The sequence below is a fragment of the Miniopterus schreibersii genome (assembly GCF_964146895.1).
Source record: "Miniopterus schreibersii genome assembly, chromosome: X".
Classification (NCBI taxonomy): Eukaryota; Metazoa; Chordata; class Mammalia; order Chiroptera; family Miniopteridae; genus Miniopterus; species Miniopterus schreibersii.
In genome coordinates, this window is record NC_138104.1 from 58,119,344 (window position 1) to 58,136,495 (window position 17,152).

The 17,152-nt window shown below is 39.9% G+C and overlaps 1 protein-coding gene across 1 annotated transcript in view; it reads left to right on the top strand.

Annotated features, from left to right (window-relative positions):
* The window catches only part of TEX11 (testis expressed 11), a gene marked incomplete at both ends in the record, with an annotated part of 365,391 nt that overhangs the window by 145,868 nt on the left and 202,371 nt on the right, over positions 1-17,152 (top strand). Inside the window, one exon of the mRNA XM_081125501.1 lies at positions 15,311-15,396. Coding sequence (XP_080981627.1) covers positions 15,311-15,396 — 86 coding nt within the window. The remainder of the gene's footprint in view (positions 1-15,310; positions 15,397-17,152) is intronic.

Consider the following 17,152-nt stretch of genomic DNA (forward strand, 5'->3'; position numbering starts at 1 on the left):
AAAAAGATAAAAATAAACCCAGAAACAAAAAACAAAAAAACCCCCAAAACCAAAAATACCCAAACTAAAGAATAAAACAGCAGAAAAAAAGGTCATCAATCAGGTGAGTTTCTTCTGGGCAACTTATGTTGTCTGAGGCTCACTGTTTTGTGTGCTGATTTCAGTTCTGGGAGGTACTTGTGTATCACCCAATGTGAGGAGCCGTCTAGGTTTGGGTCTGGTGTCCTTAGGTAGATGGTTGGTCTGAGGCTTTCCGTGGGCCACCTCCTCTTGTCAGCTACTTTGCAATCTTGTAGTTGCCTGGTCTTACTCCAGAGTCTTCTGTAGAGTCTTTACGGTGCAGGGTGGCTAGTGTAGCCCAGGGTATCACTTCCCTTAGAGGTGTCGCTGTCAGGCGCTCACCCTGCAGGAGTTAGTCTCTTCGCCACAGCCAGCTCCGCAGTCCCTACCCTGTCCTCTGATTCTAGTTCCCGAGGCACTGGCCTGCTGCAGTTTCAGATTGATTTTAGCCTGTTGCCTTTTCTGTATGGGCCTTTTCGGCAGCCTGGGCTCAGTGGGTTCGATTAAAAGCACATTCTGGTGAGACCTTTGCCTGCCCAGCCCCCAGCAGGGGTTTTCAGCATTTCCTCCAGTTCCCAAACAACAGTCCCTGAGAGTCTTATTTTTGCAAAGTCCTCTGGTGAGCTGCTCTCCCTTCCCCCTCAGGACTGTGCCCTGTGGGTGTGTCTGGGGCTTCCTTGATCTGGATCCGCCCCTTTCCTGTTGGGGGCGGTGCTCCTGGCTACAAGAGAGGCTGGCAGGCTCCACCCCTCCCTGCTCAGCTCTGGTTGGCTGGTCGCACCAGGCCCGCCTTTCATACCATGTACTGTGCAGACCCCAATTGCAGCCTCTGTTGGTCTGTTTTTGCAGTGCACGCTGGGAAGGTGGGAGCCAGTTCCGCAATCAAACTGGCAGACGCACAAAGCAACACACAGGCAGAGTTCGCCCTGCAAGGTCCTGCTGCCCATGCACCAAGGCCCCCAGTGGGAGGGGACCCAAAGTCGGGTCCACGCAGCTCCGTGCGCTGTTGGTCTGAGCAAAGCTGGAGCGGTTTCACAGGCCACCATGGCACCCCTTAGGGCTGGTCACAGATCCCAGCCTCCCGGCACCGGGAGCTCAGGGCTGGAGGGCTCCTCCCCTCCCCCACGCCACGCAGATTCAGCGCTTTCTGGGGCTCAACACAATGCCTCACAGGGAGGCAGAGGGTCCCCTTCTGTGGCTGCTCAGAGCAGTCCTCTGGTCCCTTACCACTTGGGTGCCACACACTTTGGGACAGCCTTCCCTATGCTCGGCACCCCAAGCACCAGATGCCAGTCGCAGACGCCAGTAGAAGCTTTGTCTCCTAGGAAGGCGCCGTCCACCATTAGAGGCTTTGTTTCCTAAGAAGGTTCCGTCCTCTCCATGACTCACCGCCCCCCTGGGTCCCTCTGTTCTGTGCCAGGGGCTCTCCTTCCCCTCTCGTCGCTCCAGGTGTGGGATCCTCGCTTTTGGAGGCCGGTCCGCGCTCCTGAGGAGAGGGAGCTTTGCAGCCTCCAAGCCTCCAGGCTTGGAGCCCATCACAGGCTTCAGGGGAACTCCCCATTCCTACGCCCCCCCTCTCTTACTGGACTCTGTGATGTTTCTTCAGTGCTCCGCACTCGCACTACGTCCACTCAGGTATCCTTTGACCATTTTTTAGTTGGATTGTTTGTCTTCCTTTTGTTAAGTTGTATGATTTCCTTATATATTTTGGGTATTAATCCCTTATCAGATGTATCAATGACAAAGATGTTGTCCCATACAGTGGGCTCCCTTTTTGTTTTGTTGATGGTTTCTTATACTGTGCAAAAGCTTTTTATTTTGATTTATTCCCATTTGTTTATTTTCTCCTTTGATTCCTTTGCCCTGAAGACGTATTGGCAAACATATTGCTTTGAGAGATATCTGAGATTTTGCTTCCTATGGTTTCTTCTATGATTTTTATGTTTTCACCTCTTATATTTAAATCTTTATCTGTTTCGAGTTTATTCTTGTGTATGGTTAAAAGTTGGTGTTCTGTTCTCATTTTTGTTTTTTGTTTTTTGCATGTACTTGTCCAATTTTCCTAGTACCATTTATGAAGAGACTGTCTTTACTTCGTTGCTTACTCTTGCCTCCACTGTCAGATATTATTTGGGCATAATGGTTTGGGTCTATTTCTGGGTTCTCTGTTCTGATCCATTGATTCTCAAGATTATTGGGGATATTCAAGGTGCTGTTCGGTTGCATATGAATTTTTGGAATATTTGCTCTAGATCTGTGAAATATGCTGTTGATATTTTAATGGGATTGCATTGAATCTATAGTTGGCTTTGGGTAGTATGGACATTTTAATATTAATTCTTCCAATCCATGTACACAGTATATGCTTCCTCTGGTTTGTATCTTCCTCTATTTCTTCTTTCAATGCCCTATATTTTTCTGAGTACACGTTATTTACCTATTTGGTTAACTTTATACCTAGCTACCTTAATTTTTGGTTGCAGTGTAAATGGGATCATTTTTTTTGTTCCTCTTTCTGAGAGTTCATTATTGGTGTATAAAAATGCCATTTGTTTCTGTGTGTTAATTTTTTATCCTACTACCTTGCAGAATTCATTGATTAAATCTAATAGTGTTGAATAACACTGGTGAAAGCATACATCCCTGTCTTGTTCCTTTTCTTAGGGGTAATGCTTTTAGTTTTTGCCTAATGAGTATGATGTTGGCTGTAGGTTTGTCATATATGGCCTTTATTATGTTGAGTTATGATCCCTGTATTCCCACTTTGGTGAGAATTTTTCATAAAAAATGGGTGCTGGATTTTGTAAAATGCTTTTTTTCTGTGTCTATTGGTATGATCATGTGATTTTTGTCGTTCAGTTCATTTTTGTGATGTATCACGTTTATTAATTTGCAAATATCGTTCCAGCCATGCATCCCTGGAATAAATCTCACTTAGTCATGGTGTATGATCTTTTTAATATATTGCTGGATCCGATTTGCTAATATATATATATTTTTGGACGATTTTAGCATCTTTTGTTCATCAGTGATATTGACCTGTAATACTCTTTTTTTGTAGTGTCTTTTTCTGGTTTTGGAATTCGGGTAATGCTGGCCTTGTAAAAAGAGCTTGGAAGTGTTCCTTCCTCTTGGATTTTTTTGGAATAGTTAAGGAAGATAGGTGTTAGTTTTCTTTTAATGTTTGGTAAAACTCCCCTGTTAAGCCGTCGCGAACAGGGCTTTGGTATGCTGGGAATTTTTTGATCACTGCTTCATTTTTACCAGTTATTTTTTACCTATTCAGGGCTTCGCTTCTTCCTGATTGAGTTTTGGAAGGTTGTATTTTTCTAGGTATTTGTCCATTTGGTCCAGGTTGTCCAGATTGTTGTTGTATAGTTGTTCATAGCATTTTCTTATAATCTTTTGTATTTCTGTAGTGTCAATTGTTACCTCACCTCTTTCATTTTATTATTTTATTTATTTGGATCTTCTTTCTTTGTTTCTTGATGAGTCTGGCTAATAGTTTATCAATATTGTTTATGTTTTCAAAGAACTAGCTCTTGGATTCATTGATATTTGTATTTTTTTAAATATCTCTGTCATTTCCCCCCCCCCCCCCCCCCTCTGATCTTTATTATTTCCTTCCTTCTACTTACTCTGGGCTTTTCCTGTTCTTTTTTTAAAAAATTTATTTTTGTTTAAAATATTACAAATGTTCCTTTGTCTCCTCAATAACCCTTTCTACCCCGTCCCCTCCCCCTCCCCAGTCCCTCACCCCAACAATGTCCACGCCCGTTGGTTGTGCATATATGCATATAAATTCTTTGGTTACTTTCTCTCCCACCACCCACCCACCCTCCTCCATCCCTCTGACATTCATCAGTCTGATCTATGCTTCCATGTCACTAAATCTATTCTGTTCATCAGTTTATTAAGTTCTTTAGATTCCACATATAGCGAGATCATGTGATGTTTGTTTTTCTCCGCCTGGCTTATTTTACTTAGCATAATTTTCTCCAGGTTCATCCATACTGTCCCAAAGGATATGAGATCCTGCTTCTTTACAACTGCATAGTATTCCATGGTGTATATGTCCCACAGCTTTTTTATCCACTCATCTACTGATGGGCACTTGGGTTGTTTCCACATCTTAGCTATTGTAAAATGTACTGCTATGAACATCGGGGTATATATATTCTTTCTGATTAGTGTTTCAGGATTCTTAGGATATATTCCTAGGAGTGGAATCACTGGGTCAAAAGGCAGTTCCATTTTTAATTTTTTGAGGAAACTCCATACTGTTTTCCATAGTGGTTGCCGCAGTCTGCATTCCCACCAGCAGTGTACTAGGATTCCCCTTTCTCCACATCTTCGCCAGCAGGAGTCGTTTGTTGATTTGGTGATGGTAGCCATTCTTACAGGTGTGACGTGATACCTCATTGTGGTTTTAATTTGCATCTCTCTGATGATTAGCGACATCGAGCATTTTCTCATGTGTCTCTTGGCCATCTGTATGTCCTCTTTGGAGAAGTGTCTATTCAGGTCCTTTGCCCATTTCTTAATTGGGTTTTTTGTCTTCCTCTTGCTAAGTAATGAGTTCTTTAAACACTTTGGAAATTAGCCCCTTATCCTATACATCCTTGGCAAATATGTTTTCCCAGACCGTGGGGTTCCTTTGTTTTTTGATACTATTTTCTTTTGCTGTGTAGAAGCTTTTTAGTTTGATGTAGTCCCATATGTTTATTTTTTCTTTTGTTTCTCTTGCCCTAGGAGATGCATCAGTGAAAAGTCAATGATGTGGGATGTCTGTAACTTTACTGCCTTTGTTTTTTTTCCAGGATTTTTATGGTTTTGTGACTTACATTTAGGTCTTTTTTCCATTTTGAGTTAATTTTTGTGTTTGGTGAAAGTTGGTTATCTAGTTTTATTTTTTTGCATGCATCTGTCCAATTTTCCCAGCACCACTTATTGAAGAGACTGTCTTTATTCCATTGGATACTCTTGTCTCCTTTGTCAAATATTAGCTGACCATAATGCGTTGGGTCTATTTCTGGGGTCTCTGTTCTGTTCCATTGATCTATATGCCTGTTGTTGTACCAATACCAGGCTGTTTTGATTACAATGGCTTTGTAATACAGTTTGAAATCCGGTAATGTGATCCTTCCCACTTTGTTGTTTTTTCTCAACATGGCTCCAGCTATTCGGGGTCTTTTTGGTTCCATATAAATTTTCAAAATTTTTTTTCTGGGTCTGTGAAATATGCTATTGGTATTTTAGTAGGTATTGAATTAAATTTATAAATTGCTTTGGGTAGTATATACATTTTAATGATATTAATTCTTCCAATCCATGAGCATGGTGTATTCTTCCACTTGTTTAAATCTTCATCTGTTTCTTTTTTCAGTGTCACGTAATTTTCCCAGTACAGTTCTTTTACATCCTTGGTTAAGTTTATTCCTAGGTATCTTATTTTTTTAGTTGCAGTGGTAAATGGTATTGTTTTTTAAGTTTCTCTCTCTGAAAGTTCATTGTTGGTGTATAAGAATGCCACTGATTTTTGGATGTTGATTTTGTATCGAACTAAATTGCCAAACTCGTTTATCAAATTTACTAGTACTTTGATGGAGTCTTTTGGGTTTTCTATGTACAATATCATGTCATCTGCAAATAATGAGTTTTACTTCCTCCTTTCCAATTTGGATACCTTTTATGTTTTTTTCTTCTCTGATGGCTGTGGCGAGGACTTCCAGTACTATGTTGAATAAGAGTGGTGAAAGTGGACATCCTTGTCTAGTTCCTGTTTTTAATGGAAATGGTTTTAGTTTTTGCCCTTTGAGTATGATGTTGGCTGTAGGTCTGTCATATATGGCCATTATTATGTTGAGACATGATCCCTCTGTTCCCATTTTGCTGAGATTTTTTATGAGAAATGGGTGTTGGATTTTATCGAATGCTTTTTCTAAGTCTATTGATATGAGCATATGATTTTTGTCCTTCATTTTATTAATGTGGTGTATCACATTTATTGACTTGCGGATGTTGTACCAGGCTTGCATCCCTGGATTAAATCCCACTTGGTCATGATGTATGATCTTTTAAATTTATTGCTGCGTCCAGTTTGCTAGTATTTTAGTGAGCATTTTAGCATCTGTGTTCATTAGGGATATTGGCCTTAATTTTCTTTCTTTGTAGTGTCTTTATCTGGTTTTCGGATTATTATGATGCTGGCCTCATAAAAAGAGTTTGGGAGTTTTCCCTCCACTTGAAATTTCTGGAATAGTTTGTATAGAATAGGTGTTAATTCTTCCTTTAATGTTTGGTAAAACTCACCTGTAAATCCATCTAATCCAGGACTTTTGTTTGCTTGGAGTTTTTAAAATACTGCTTCAGTTTCATTAGTTTTTATCGGCCTCTTGAGGTTTTCTGCGTCTTTCTGATTCAGCTTTGGAAGGTTGTATGCTTCTAGAAATTTATCCATTTCAGCCATGTTGTCCAGTTTGTTGGCATATAGTTGCTCATAGTATTTTCTTACAATCCTTTGTATTTCTGTTGAATTAGTTGTTATATCACCTCTTTCATTTCTGATTTTATTTATTTTGGTCCTCTCTCTTTGTTTCTTAGTGAGTTTGGCTAATGGTGCATCAGTCTTATTTATCTTTTCAAAGAACCAGCTCTTGGTTTCATTGATTTTTTGTATTGTTTTTTTTAATCTCTATGTCATTAATTTCTGCTCTGATTTTTATGATTTCCTTCCTTCTACTTCCTCGGGGCTTTTCTTGCTGTTCTTGTTCTGGTTCTTTTAGTTGTTGTGTTAGATGGTTCATTAGGTCTTTTTCTTGTTTCTTGAGATAGGCCTGTAATGCTATGAATTTTCCTCTCAGGACTACTTTCACTGTGTCTCATAGATTTGGGATTGTTGTCTGTACATTTTCATTACTTTACATGAAGTGTTTGATTTCTTCCTTGATCTCATTGGTATACCAGCTATTGTTTAATTACATGCTATTTAGCTTCCATGTGTTTGAATATTTTTGAGTTTTTTTATAGTGGCTGATTTCTAGATTCATGGCATTGTGATCTGAGAGGATGCTTGATATGATTTCAGTCTTCTTATATTTCTAGAGGCTTGCCTTGTGCCCTAACATGTGGTCTTATTTATCAGAATGTTTCATGTGCACTTTAGAAGAATGTGTATTCTGCTTCTTTGGGGTGAAATGTTCTGTGAATGTCAATTAAATCCATTAGGTCGAGTCATTTAAGGTCTGTGTTTCCCTGTTGATTTTTTGTCTTGATGATCTGTCCGATGTTGACAGTGGAGTTTTGAAGTTCCCACTATGATTGTGTTGCTGTCGTTCTCCCTCTTAAAGTCTCCCAAGACATTTTTTATATATTTAGGTGCTCCTATATTGGGTGCATAAATGTTTATAAGGATTATTTCCTCCTTGATGTATTGATCCTTTTAGTATTATGTAGTAACCATCTTTGTCTCTTGTTATGGTCTTTATTTTGAAGTCTGTTTTGTCAGAAATAAGTATTGCTACTTCAGCTTTCTTTACCTTTAATTTGCATGGAATATTTTATTCCATCCCTTCACTTTTAGCCTGTGTGAGTCTTTTGCTCTCAGGTGGGTCTCTTGTAGGTAGCATCTATTTGGCTCCTGTTTTCTTATCCATTCAGCTACCCTATGTCTCTTGATTGGGCCATTTATTTTCTTTACATTTAAGGTTACTATTGGTATCAACTTATTTAATACCATTTTACCCTTTATGCTAATGTGCCTTTTTATCACTCTTCTTTCTTTTTTTTAGAGCAGTTCTTTTCGCATTTTTGCAATGCTGGTTTGGTGGTACTGAACTCCTTTAGTTTTTTTTTGTCTTGGAAGCTCCTCATTTCACCCTCAATTTTAAATGATAGCCTTGTTGGATAAAGCAGTTTTGGTTGCATGTTCTTGCTTTTCATTACTGGAGAACTTCATACCACTCCCTTCTGGCCCGAAGAGTTTATGTTGAGAAATCAGCTGTTAGCCTTATGGGGGTTCCATTGTAGGTCACTGGTTGTCTCTCTCTTGCAACCCTTAATATTTTCTCTTTGTCCTTGACATTTGCCATTTCAATTATGATGTGTCTTGGAGTGGGTCTCTTTGGGTCCCTCTTGTTTGGAACCCTCTGTGCTTCCTTATCTTCTGTGGCTTTCTCCCTCACCACCTTAGGGAAATTTTCTGTCATGTTTCCTCCACCATGTACTCTATTCCTTGCTTTCTTCCCCCTCCCCCCCTGTTACTCCTTTAATGGGAATGTTGTTTTGCTTCATGTTTTTCCAAAGGTCCCTTAGAATGTCCTCATTCTTTTTAAGTGTTTTTTTTTGTTTGTTTTTTTTTTTTTTGCTGCTCTGGTTGATTTTTTCTACCTTGTCTTCTCAGTGACTTATTCTATGCTCTGCTTCATTGTGCCAGGTTTAATTCCTTCCAGTGCATTCTTGATATCAGATATAGCATTCTTTAGTTCTGTCTGATTTTTATGTTATGTGTCTCTTTTTTCATGTTTTCACTAAGGTCCTCCATATTAGCCTCTATTGCCTTCTTTTTCTCATTAAGTTCCTTGAACATCTTCATAATCAATACTCTCAACTCTGTTTCTGGTAGCTTGCTTGACTCCATCTCATCAAAAACTTTTTCTGGCGATTTTTCTTTTTTTTTTTACTTTGGGGGTTTCTTTGTCTTCCCATTTTGCTAGGTCTTAGTGTTTGTATCTATATATTAGATATATTTGCTATCTCCCAGTCTTGTGGGGTGGGATTTTTTTCTTGTGAGTCCAATGTATCCCAGAGGTGTTTTTTCCTTATGCTTCTGAGGTCTTTGCTCTCAGCCTGTCTCAGGTTGGCTAACTGTGTGTCTCAGCCCCCACCTTGTCATGTAACCTGTTGTACGGGTGCTGGCAAAGCAGGAGAATACACAACTAAACTTCCAGGAAACAAAGGGTATATTACATAATATATTTAGAGTCACAATGAAAAGAACTCAAGTGAAAATAGAACTGGGATAGAGAAGGGAGAATATACACACATACACAAAGGTTAAAAAAAGAAAGATCGAAAAGTAAAGCTTAGAGAGCAGTATATTGTTGTTAATAGTGATGGAAATTTATTAAATAATCATAAACTAAAATGTAAAATATAGAGAAGCTACTGGGGAATAACAGAGGCAGAGAAAAGATTCAGAAAGAAGGGTCAGCGAAAAATTAAAGGAGAGAATAGGTATAGGATAATAGCTGAAAATGAAAAAATATGAATACAATCAAGAGAATAAGAGAAACTAACAATAGAAGAAACAGACAGGAATCCTGACAGAAGGGAAAATAACAAAAGAAAGAAAGAAAAGAAGAAGAAGAAAACGTTATGCCAATGGATTGAGAGGAGAGAGAGAGAGCTCGGCAGAGAGGGAGCCCAATAAGAGATTTGGGGGAAAGTATAGAGAAAAGCGGCAAACTTGGTTATAATGATAAAGTCCTAGCAATTAAGCAGGGAATATCAAAAAAGTCTTGATAGTAGAAGCAAGGATAAAACAAAACAAGCAAATAAAACTAAACAGAGAAAGAAAACAAAAAACAAGTTAAGCAAAACAAAATCATTTTATAAAGGAAAAGGAAAAAATTTAGTTAAAAAAATTTTTAAACAATGAAAGAAATATTATAAAATTTAAAAAGAAGAAAAAACAAATAATTTTTCCCCTTTCTCTTCTTCCTAAGAGAAAAAGAGAAAAAAACAAACAAACAAACAACAAAAAAGAAAACCCAAAAAAGAAGAAAAAGAAATGACAGTTAATCAGGTGAATTTCTTCTGGGCAGCTTATGTTGTCTGAGGCTCTCTGTTTTGTATGCTGATTTCCATTCTCCTGGGAAGTACTTATATATCAGCCAATGTTTGGAGCCGTCTAGGTTTGGCTCTGGTGCCCTTAGGTAGATGGTTGATCTGAGGCTCTCCATGGACCACCTCCTCTTGTCAGCTATTTTGCAACCTTGTAGTTGCCTGGCCTTGCTCCAGAGTCTTCTGTAGAGTCTTTAGGGTGCAGGATGGCTAGTGCAGCTTAGGGTACACTCCCCTTACTTAGAGATTTTGCTGTCAGTCACTCACTGTGAGGGAGTTAGTCTTTGCGCCACAGCCAGCTCCTCAGTCCCTACCCTGTCCTCTGATTCTAGTTCCTCATGCACTGGTCTACTGCAGTTTCAGATTGATTTCAGCCTGTTGCCTTTTCTGTAAGGGCTGTTTCAGCAGCCTGGGCTCAGTGGGTTTGATTATAAAACATTCCAGTGAGCCCTTTGCCTGCCCAGCCCCCAGCAGGGGTTTTCAGCATTTACTTCAGTTCCCTAACAACAATCCCTGAGAGTCTTATTCTTGTAATGACCTCCTGTGAGCTGTTCTCCCTTCCCCCTCAGGACTGTGCCCTGCGGGGCTACCTGGGGCCTCAGTGAGCTGGAGCAGCCCTTTTCCTGTTGGTGGTGATGCTCACAGGTTGCAGGAGAGGCAGGTGTTCTCCAGCCCTCCCTTCCCAGATCTGATTGGCTGGTCGCACCAGGTTTGCCCCTCAAATAGTACGGTGCAGACCTCAATCCCAGCTTTAGCTGATCTGCCTGCCAGCGCGTGCTGGAAAGTTGGGAGCCAGTTCCCGATAAGAAACTCGAAAATGCACAAAACAACACACAAGCTGAGAGTCCGCCCTGGGAGGTCCTGCCGCCTGCGCACCAAGGCACTCTGCAGGAGGGGACCCAAAGTCAGCTCCATACAGCTCCCTGCACCGCTGATCTCAGCAAAGCTGTGGCAGCTCCATGTACCCCCACGGCACCCCCTCAGGGCTTGTCAGAAATCCCAGACTCCACCCTGGGAGCTCAGGGAGAGGAGAGCTCTCTTTCCCTTCCTTGTGCCACGCAGATTCAGTGCTTTCTGGGGCTCAACACAATGCCTTACAAGGAGGCAGAGGGTCCCTGTATGTGGCTGCTCAGTGCAGACCTCTGGTCACTTACTACTTGGGTGCTGCACCCTGTGGTACAGCCCTTCCTATGGTCAGTGCCCTGAGCATTAGATGCAGGTTGCGGCAGCATTAGAAACTTCGTTTGGCTAGTGAGGTGCAGTCTGCCATTAGCAGCTTTATTTCCTAAGAAGGCACTGTCCCCTCCTTGTGGACTCACCACTCCCCTGGTCCCTCTGCCCTCCACGCAGGGTGCTCCTTTCCCTCCCTTCTGCTCCCGGTGTGAGATCTCCTCTTTTGGAGGCTGGTCCGCACTCCCAAGGGGAGGGAGCTTTGCAGCCTCCAAGCCTCAGGGTGGACTCCCCCTTTCTACGCCTCCCTCTCTTACCAGACTCTGTGATGCTTCTTCAGTGCTCCCTACTCGCACTCTGTCCACTCAGGTATGTTTCTCTGGTTTTTCCAAGCTGGCTACTTAGTATTTTAGGAGTAAATAGAGTCCCTGACTGGGAGCGGGGGTGCTCTGCCGCTTCTCACGGTGCCGCCATCATCCTTCCTCTATTGCCATTTTTATTCTTTATGCCTATATTTCTGTCTATATGTATTTATTCTTATTATTACAGCATTCACTTTAACATTTCTTGCAATGCTGGTTTAGTGGTGATAAACTCCTTTAGCCTTTTTTGGTCTGGGAAGCTCTTTATTTCACCATCTATTTTGAATGATAGCCTTGCTGGAGAGAGTAGCCTTGGTTTCAGATCTTTGCTTTTCATTGCCTTGAATATTTTATGCCATTCCCTTCCAGCCTATATTGCTTCTGTTTAGAAATCAACTGACAGAATTATGGGACTTTCCTTGTAGGTGACTGACTGTCTTTTTCTTGCAACCCTTAAGATTCTTTCTTTGTCCTTAATATTTGTCATTTTAATTATGTTGTGTCTTGGAATGTGTCTCTTTGGGTTCATCTTGATTGGTACCTCTTTACTTCCAGAACTTGTGTGGCTTTTTCCTTCACCAGCTTAGGGAAGTTTTCCATCAACATTTCATCCAACAGGTTCTATATCCTTTACTCACTTTCTTCCTCATATGGCTTTTTAAATAAGGACAGCAGTCATTGGATTTTGCGCCACCCTAATCCAATATGATGTCATCTTTTTAAATTAATACTTTTTTATTTTTCAAATGTAGTTGACATACAATATCATATTAGTTTCAAGTGTTCAACCCAGTGATTAGGCATTTATATAACTTATGTAATATTTACACTGATAAATCTAATACCCATCTCACAACATACATACTCATTACAATATTGTTGACTGTATTCCCTGTGCTATATTTTACTTCCCCGTGACTATTCTATAACTATCAATTGGTATTTCTTAATCCCCTCATCTATTTCTCTCATCTCCCCCAGACCATCTCTCATCTGACAACCATCAAAATGTTCTCTGTATCTATGAGTCAGTTTTTAGTCGGCTTGTTCTTTTACTTTGGTTGTTTTTTTCTGTTTGTTTTTGGAGTCAACATATAAGTGAAATATGGCATTTGTCTTTTGTGCCTGACTTATTTTAATCAGCATAATAACCTCTAAGTCGCATCAGTGTTGCAGATGGCAAGATTTCATTCTTATTTTATGGCTGAATAATATTTCATTGTTTTTATGCACCACTTCTTTTTTATCCATTCATATATTGATGGACACCTAGGTTGCCTCCATATCTTGGCTATTGTAAATAATGCTGCAGTGAACATAGGGATGCATATGTCTTTTAAGGTTAGTGTTTTGGGTTTCTTCACATAAATGCCCAGAGGTAGAGTTGCTGGTCCATCATTGTCTCTTGTTATAGCTTTTGTTTTAAAGTCTGTTTTGTCTGATATATATATATTATTGCTACCCCAGCTTTTTTTTTCCATTTTCATGAAATACTGTTTTCCATCCTATTACTTTCAGTCTGTGCCTTTCGATCTGAAGTGAGTCTCTTGTAGATAGCATATATATGGGTCTTGTTTCAGCCACTGTATTTTGATTGGAGCATTTTATCCATTTGCTTTTAAAGAAATTGTTGACAGATGTGTATTTATTGTCATTTTATTATTCATATTTTTAATCTTTTTTCTTCTTTTTATTCAAGATACTTTCACATTTCTTGTAATACTGGTTTGGTGGTAATGAACTCCTTTAGCTTTTTCTTGTCTGGGAAGTTTTTTATCTGTCCTTTGATTCTAAATGATAGCTCTGCTGGGTAGAGTAATCTTGGTTGCTTTTCATCACTTTGAATATTTCTTGTCAATCCCTTCTGGCCTGCAAAGTTTCTTTTGAGAAATCATCTGACATTCTTATGGGAGCTCCATTGTAGGTAACTAACTGCTTTTCTCTTGCTACTTTTAAGATTCTCTCTTTGTCTTTAACCTTTGCCATTTTAATTATGATGTATTTTGCCATGGGCCTCTTTGGGTTCATCTTATTTGGATCTCTCTGTGCTTCCTAGACTTATATGTCTATTTCCTTCACCAGGTTAGGGACGTTTTTCATTATTATTTTTTCAAATAGGTTTTCAATTTTTTGCTCTCTTTTGATTCCAGCACCCCCATGATGTAAATGTTGGTACACTTGATGTTTTTCTAGAGGCTCCTTAAACTATCCTCACTTTTTTGGGTTCTTTTTTCTTTTTGCCATTCTGATTGGATGTTTTCTGCTTCCTTATTTCCCAAACCACTGATTTGAGCCTCTGCTTTATCTACTCTACTGTTGATTCCCTCTAATGTATTCTTCATATCAATTAGTTTTCTTCATTTCTGAGTTAATGTTTTCTATTTCCATTTTTCTATTTCCCATTTCTTTATTGAAATTCTCACTAAGTTCCTCTATTCTTCCCTAAGTTCACTGAGCATCCTTATAACCAGTGTTTTGAACTCTTCATCTGGTATATTTCTGATCTCCATTGTATTTAGATCTTTTTCTGGAGTTTTGTTCTGTTATTTCATTTGGGACATATTTCTTTGTCTTCCCATTGTGGTTGCCTCCCTGTGTTTGTTTCTGTGTATTAGGTAAAGCTGCTGTGTCTCTTGGTCTTGATAGAGTGTTCTTGTGTAGTAGATTTCTGTAGGGCCCAGTGGCGCAGCCTCCTCAGCCACCCGAGCTAAGCATTCCAGATGTGTCCCTCCATGTGAGCTGTGTGTACCCTCCTATTATAGTTGAGCCTTGATTGCCATTGGCATGTCAATGGGATGGATTTACTCCCAGGCTGATTGGCTGCGAGGACTGGCCCTGACTGCAGCAGAAGAGCTGCTGTGCTGGGGCCTGACTCCTAGGAGCAGGACTCTCTTCAGCAAGACTCTGGTGCTTGCTGAGTTCACCCCTTGAGTGTGTTGCTTGGGGAGGTGTTTGGGTGGTTCTCCTGCATGGTCTAAAGCTGTTCACCAGGTGTGCTGGCTCTGGCACCTCCTCGGGAGTCTAGGCCAAGATCAGAAACCACCTGGTATGAGCTATAGAGCAAACTGCAGATGGCTGCTACTTGTGCTGGGCTTGGAGGTTCCCAGGAGAGGCCAAGCTGTGAACTAAGGCTGGCTACTGCTAGTGCTGGACTTGGGACTGCTTAGGAAGGGGTACAGGACACACCAAGGCCAGATGCTGATTGTTAGGTGTTTGTGGACCTTTGAGAGATTTTAGGAAAGTCCACAGCTTCAGCCAAGACAGGCTGTTTGTATGGAAAAGCCACCAAAAATGGCTTGTGGGGAGCCTGCAAGGTGGGTGGGGCAAGGTATCTGGGAATCACCAAGGCTGGGTGAACAGTGTTAGCCAGGTTGATGGAGCCTCAGATAAGGCACTCGCCTGTTGGCTCTGTAGGGGGAGGACTAAGCAAAGGAATCCCTGCTGGTTTTCACATCCAGAAGATATGGGGAATTCTCTTCCTGGCACTGGAACCATGGCCAAGGGGGGCCTAGTGTGGAGTTGGGACTCCTCTCTTCTTAGGGAGGACCTCAGCAGCTTAGATATCCCTCCCGATTTTTAGGTACCACATGTGGATATGGGACCAGCCTGTTCCACAACTCTGTCCCTCCTACCAGTCTCAATGTGGCTTCTTTTGTATATCTTAATTATAGGACTTATGTTCAGCTAGATTTCAGGTGGTTCTGAATAATGGTTGTTCTATAGTTTAGTTGTAATTTTGATGTGGTTTGAAAAGATGTGAGCACTGCAGTAACCTACATTGCCATCTCGACCAGAAGCCCAGTATGATCTCTATACATATTTTAATGTTAAGGAAATCGTGAATCTGATGTATCTTTTTTATTTATTTATTGCAGATGGAATATCTTCTAATTCTTTGTTATAACTTTGGAGTAGAAACACACATGCTGAATAAATACGAAGAAAGTTGTTACTGGCTTAGGTAATATAAACAAAAATAATGAATGTAAATTCAAGAATATTATCATAAAGTTCAGCTAATACTTATTTTAGGGTAGTTTGGCAGTTTAAACATTCTCTGACTTCAAATGCCAACGTGTTAAATTTATTTACTGCTTTAACATGCATTTATTATTCTTACACGTTGCCAGTGATAGAAAAATGTATTCTATTCTTAATATAACTTAAGAGCATGCTGTCCCTCCATTCCTCCTTTGTATCTTCATGAAGAATATGGAAATTTTTTTGCTTTGCTTTGGGACATATTGCTGCCTGCCAACTCCACAATATAAAGGTGGGAGGGGTGGTGAGAATGGGATCAGCTAAAATTATTAGTCTTAAATGAATTTTGGTATTTTAATATCAATCAAGTAAGTATGTATTTAGCACTTACCATATGCTCAGTACTATGCTAAAATTTGTATTGTTGTGTTGAATATGGAAATATCAAGGGAATAGTGAAAAAAAATATAGCAACTATATGCGCAAACTTTGTCTTTTACTGAATACTTAGGCCTAGCACAGATTCACATATAGTATATATTCAGTAATTTCTAGTTAAATGATTTTATGTGAAAATGTATTTTTCTGGAGATATTACATAGGTGCTTTGACTATCAGAGGATCATGGAGTAAAATATATCAAATCAATTCACCAGATTTTTTCTCTTTTTAGTACAAGGTTAGTTCTGGTTGCTTGGAGATATTCCCGTGATTAGTTTAATTATTGTGAAATTTACATAATGAAATAAATACAAATATGGTCATTAAGATCATAGTACTCATAGGCATATATATCTCTAACAAAATATTCATGCAAATAACTTGTTTATGTAAAAGGCTTTTAGAGCTCAAAGATTGATCAAACTCTGTAAAGAACTATGCTTCAACTTTGCTATACATCTGAAACTGGTGCAGAATAGTATTGAATGTAAACTGTGGTTGGGAAAAAAAACCCAGCCGGTGTGGCTCAGTGGTTGAACATTGCCCCCATGAACCTCAAGGTAACGGTTCCATTTCTGGTCAGGGCACATGCCTAGGTTGTGGGCTCAATCCCCAGTAGGGGCCTTGCAGGAGGCAGCCGACAGATGATTCTCTTTCATCACTGATGTTTCTATCTCTCTCTCCCTCTCCCTTTGTCTCTTTGAAATCAATAAAAAACATATATTTTTTTTTTTTTTAAAAAAGAACTATGCCTACCCTGGCTGGTGTGTCTTGGTTGGAGTGTCATCCCGTACTCCGAGAGGTGGTATGTTCGATTTCCTGTCAGGACACATACCCAGGTTGCAGGTTTGATCCCCTGTCAGAGTGCTTACAAGAGGCAGCTGCTTGATATTTCTCTCTCACATTGGTTTTTCTCTCTCTCCCTCTTTCTCCCTCCCTTTCTCTCTCTCAAATCAATAAAAAACATGTCCTTGGGTGAAGATTAAAAAAGAAAAAAAGAACTCTGCCTGACAGAACAGGCTTATGCAGTTATAAGAGCTGTACTTGTCTCAGTTTAGAATGCTTCACACAAGTGCAGTATACCTGAAATTTTTATTTTAAATCACCTTTTTATAAATTTAATTATTTAAAATATATCAGAGGAGCAAACTAGTTTAGCATAGGTTTTACAACAAGTTTCCTTTAAAGGAACAACCTTTTAATAAAGTGAATGATGCATGAGTTCTATTTGGTAGGAAACATGAGTTCTATTTGGCAGCATTTCAGGGTAGAGCACTCACAATGTTTATGAAAAA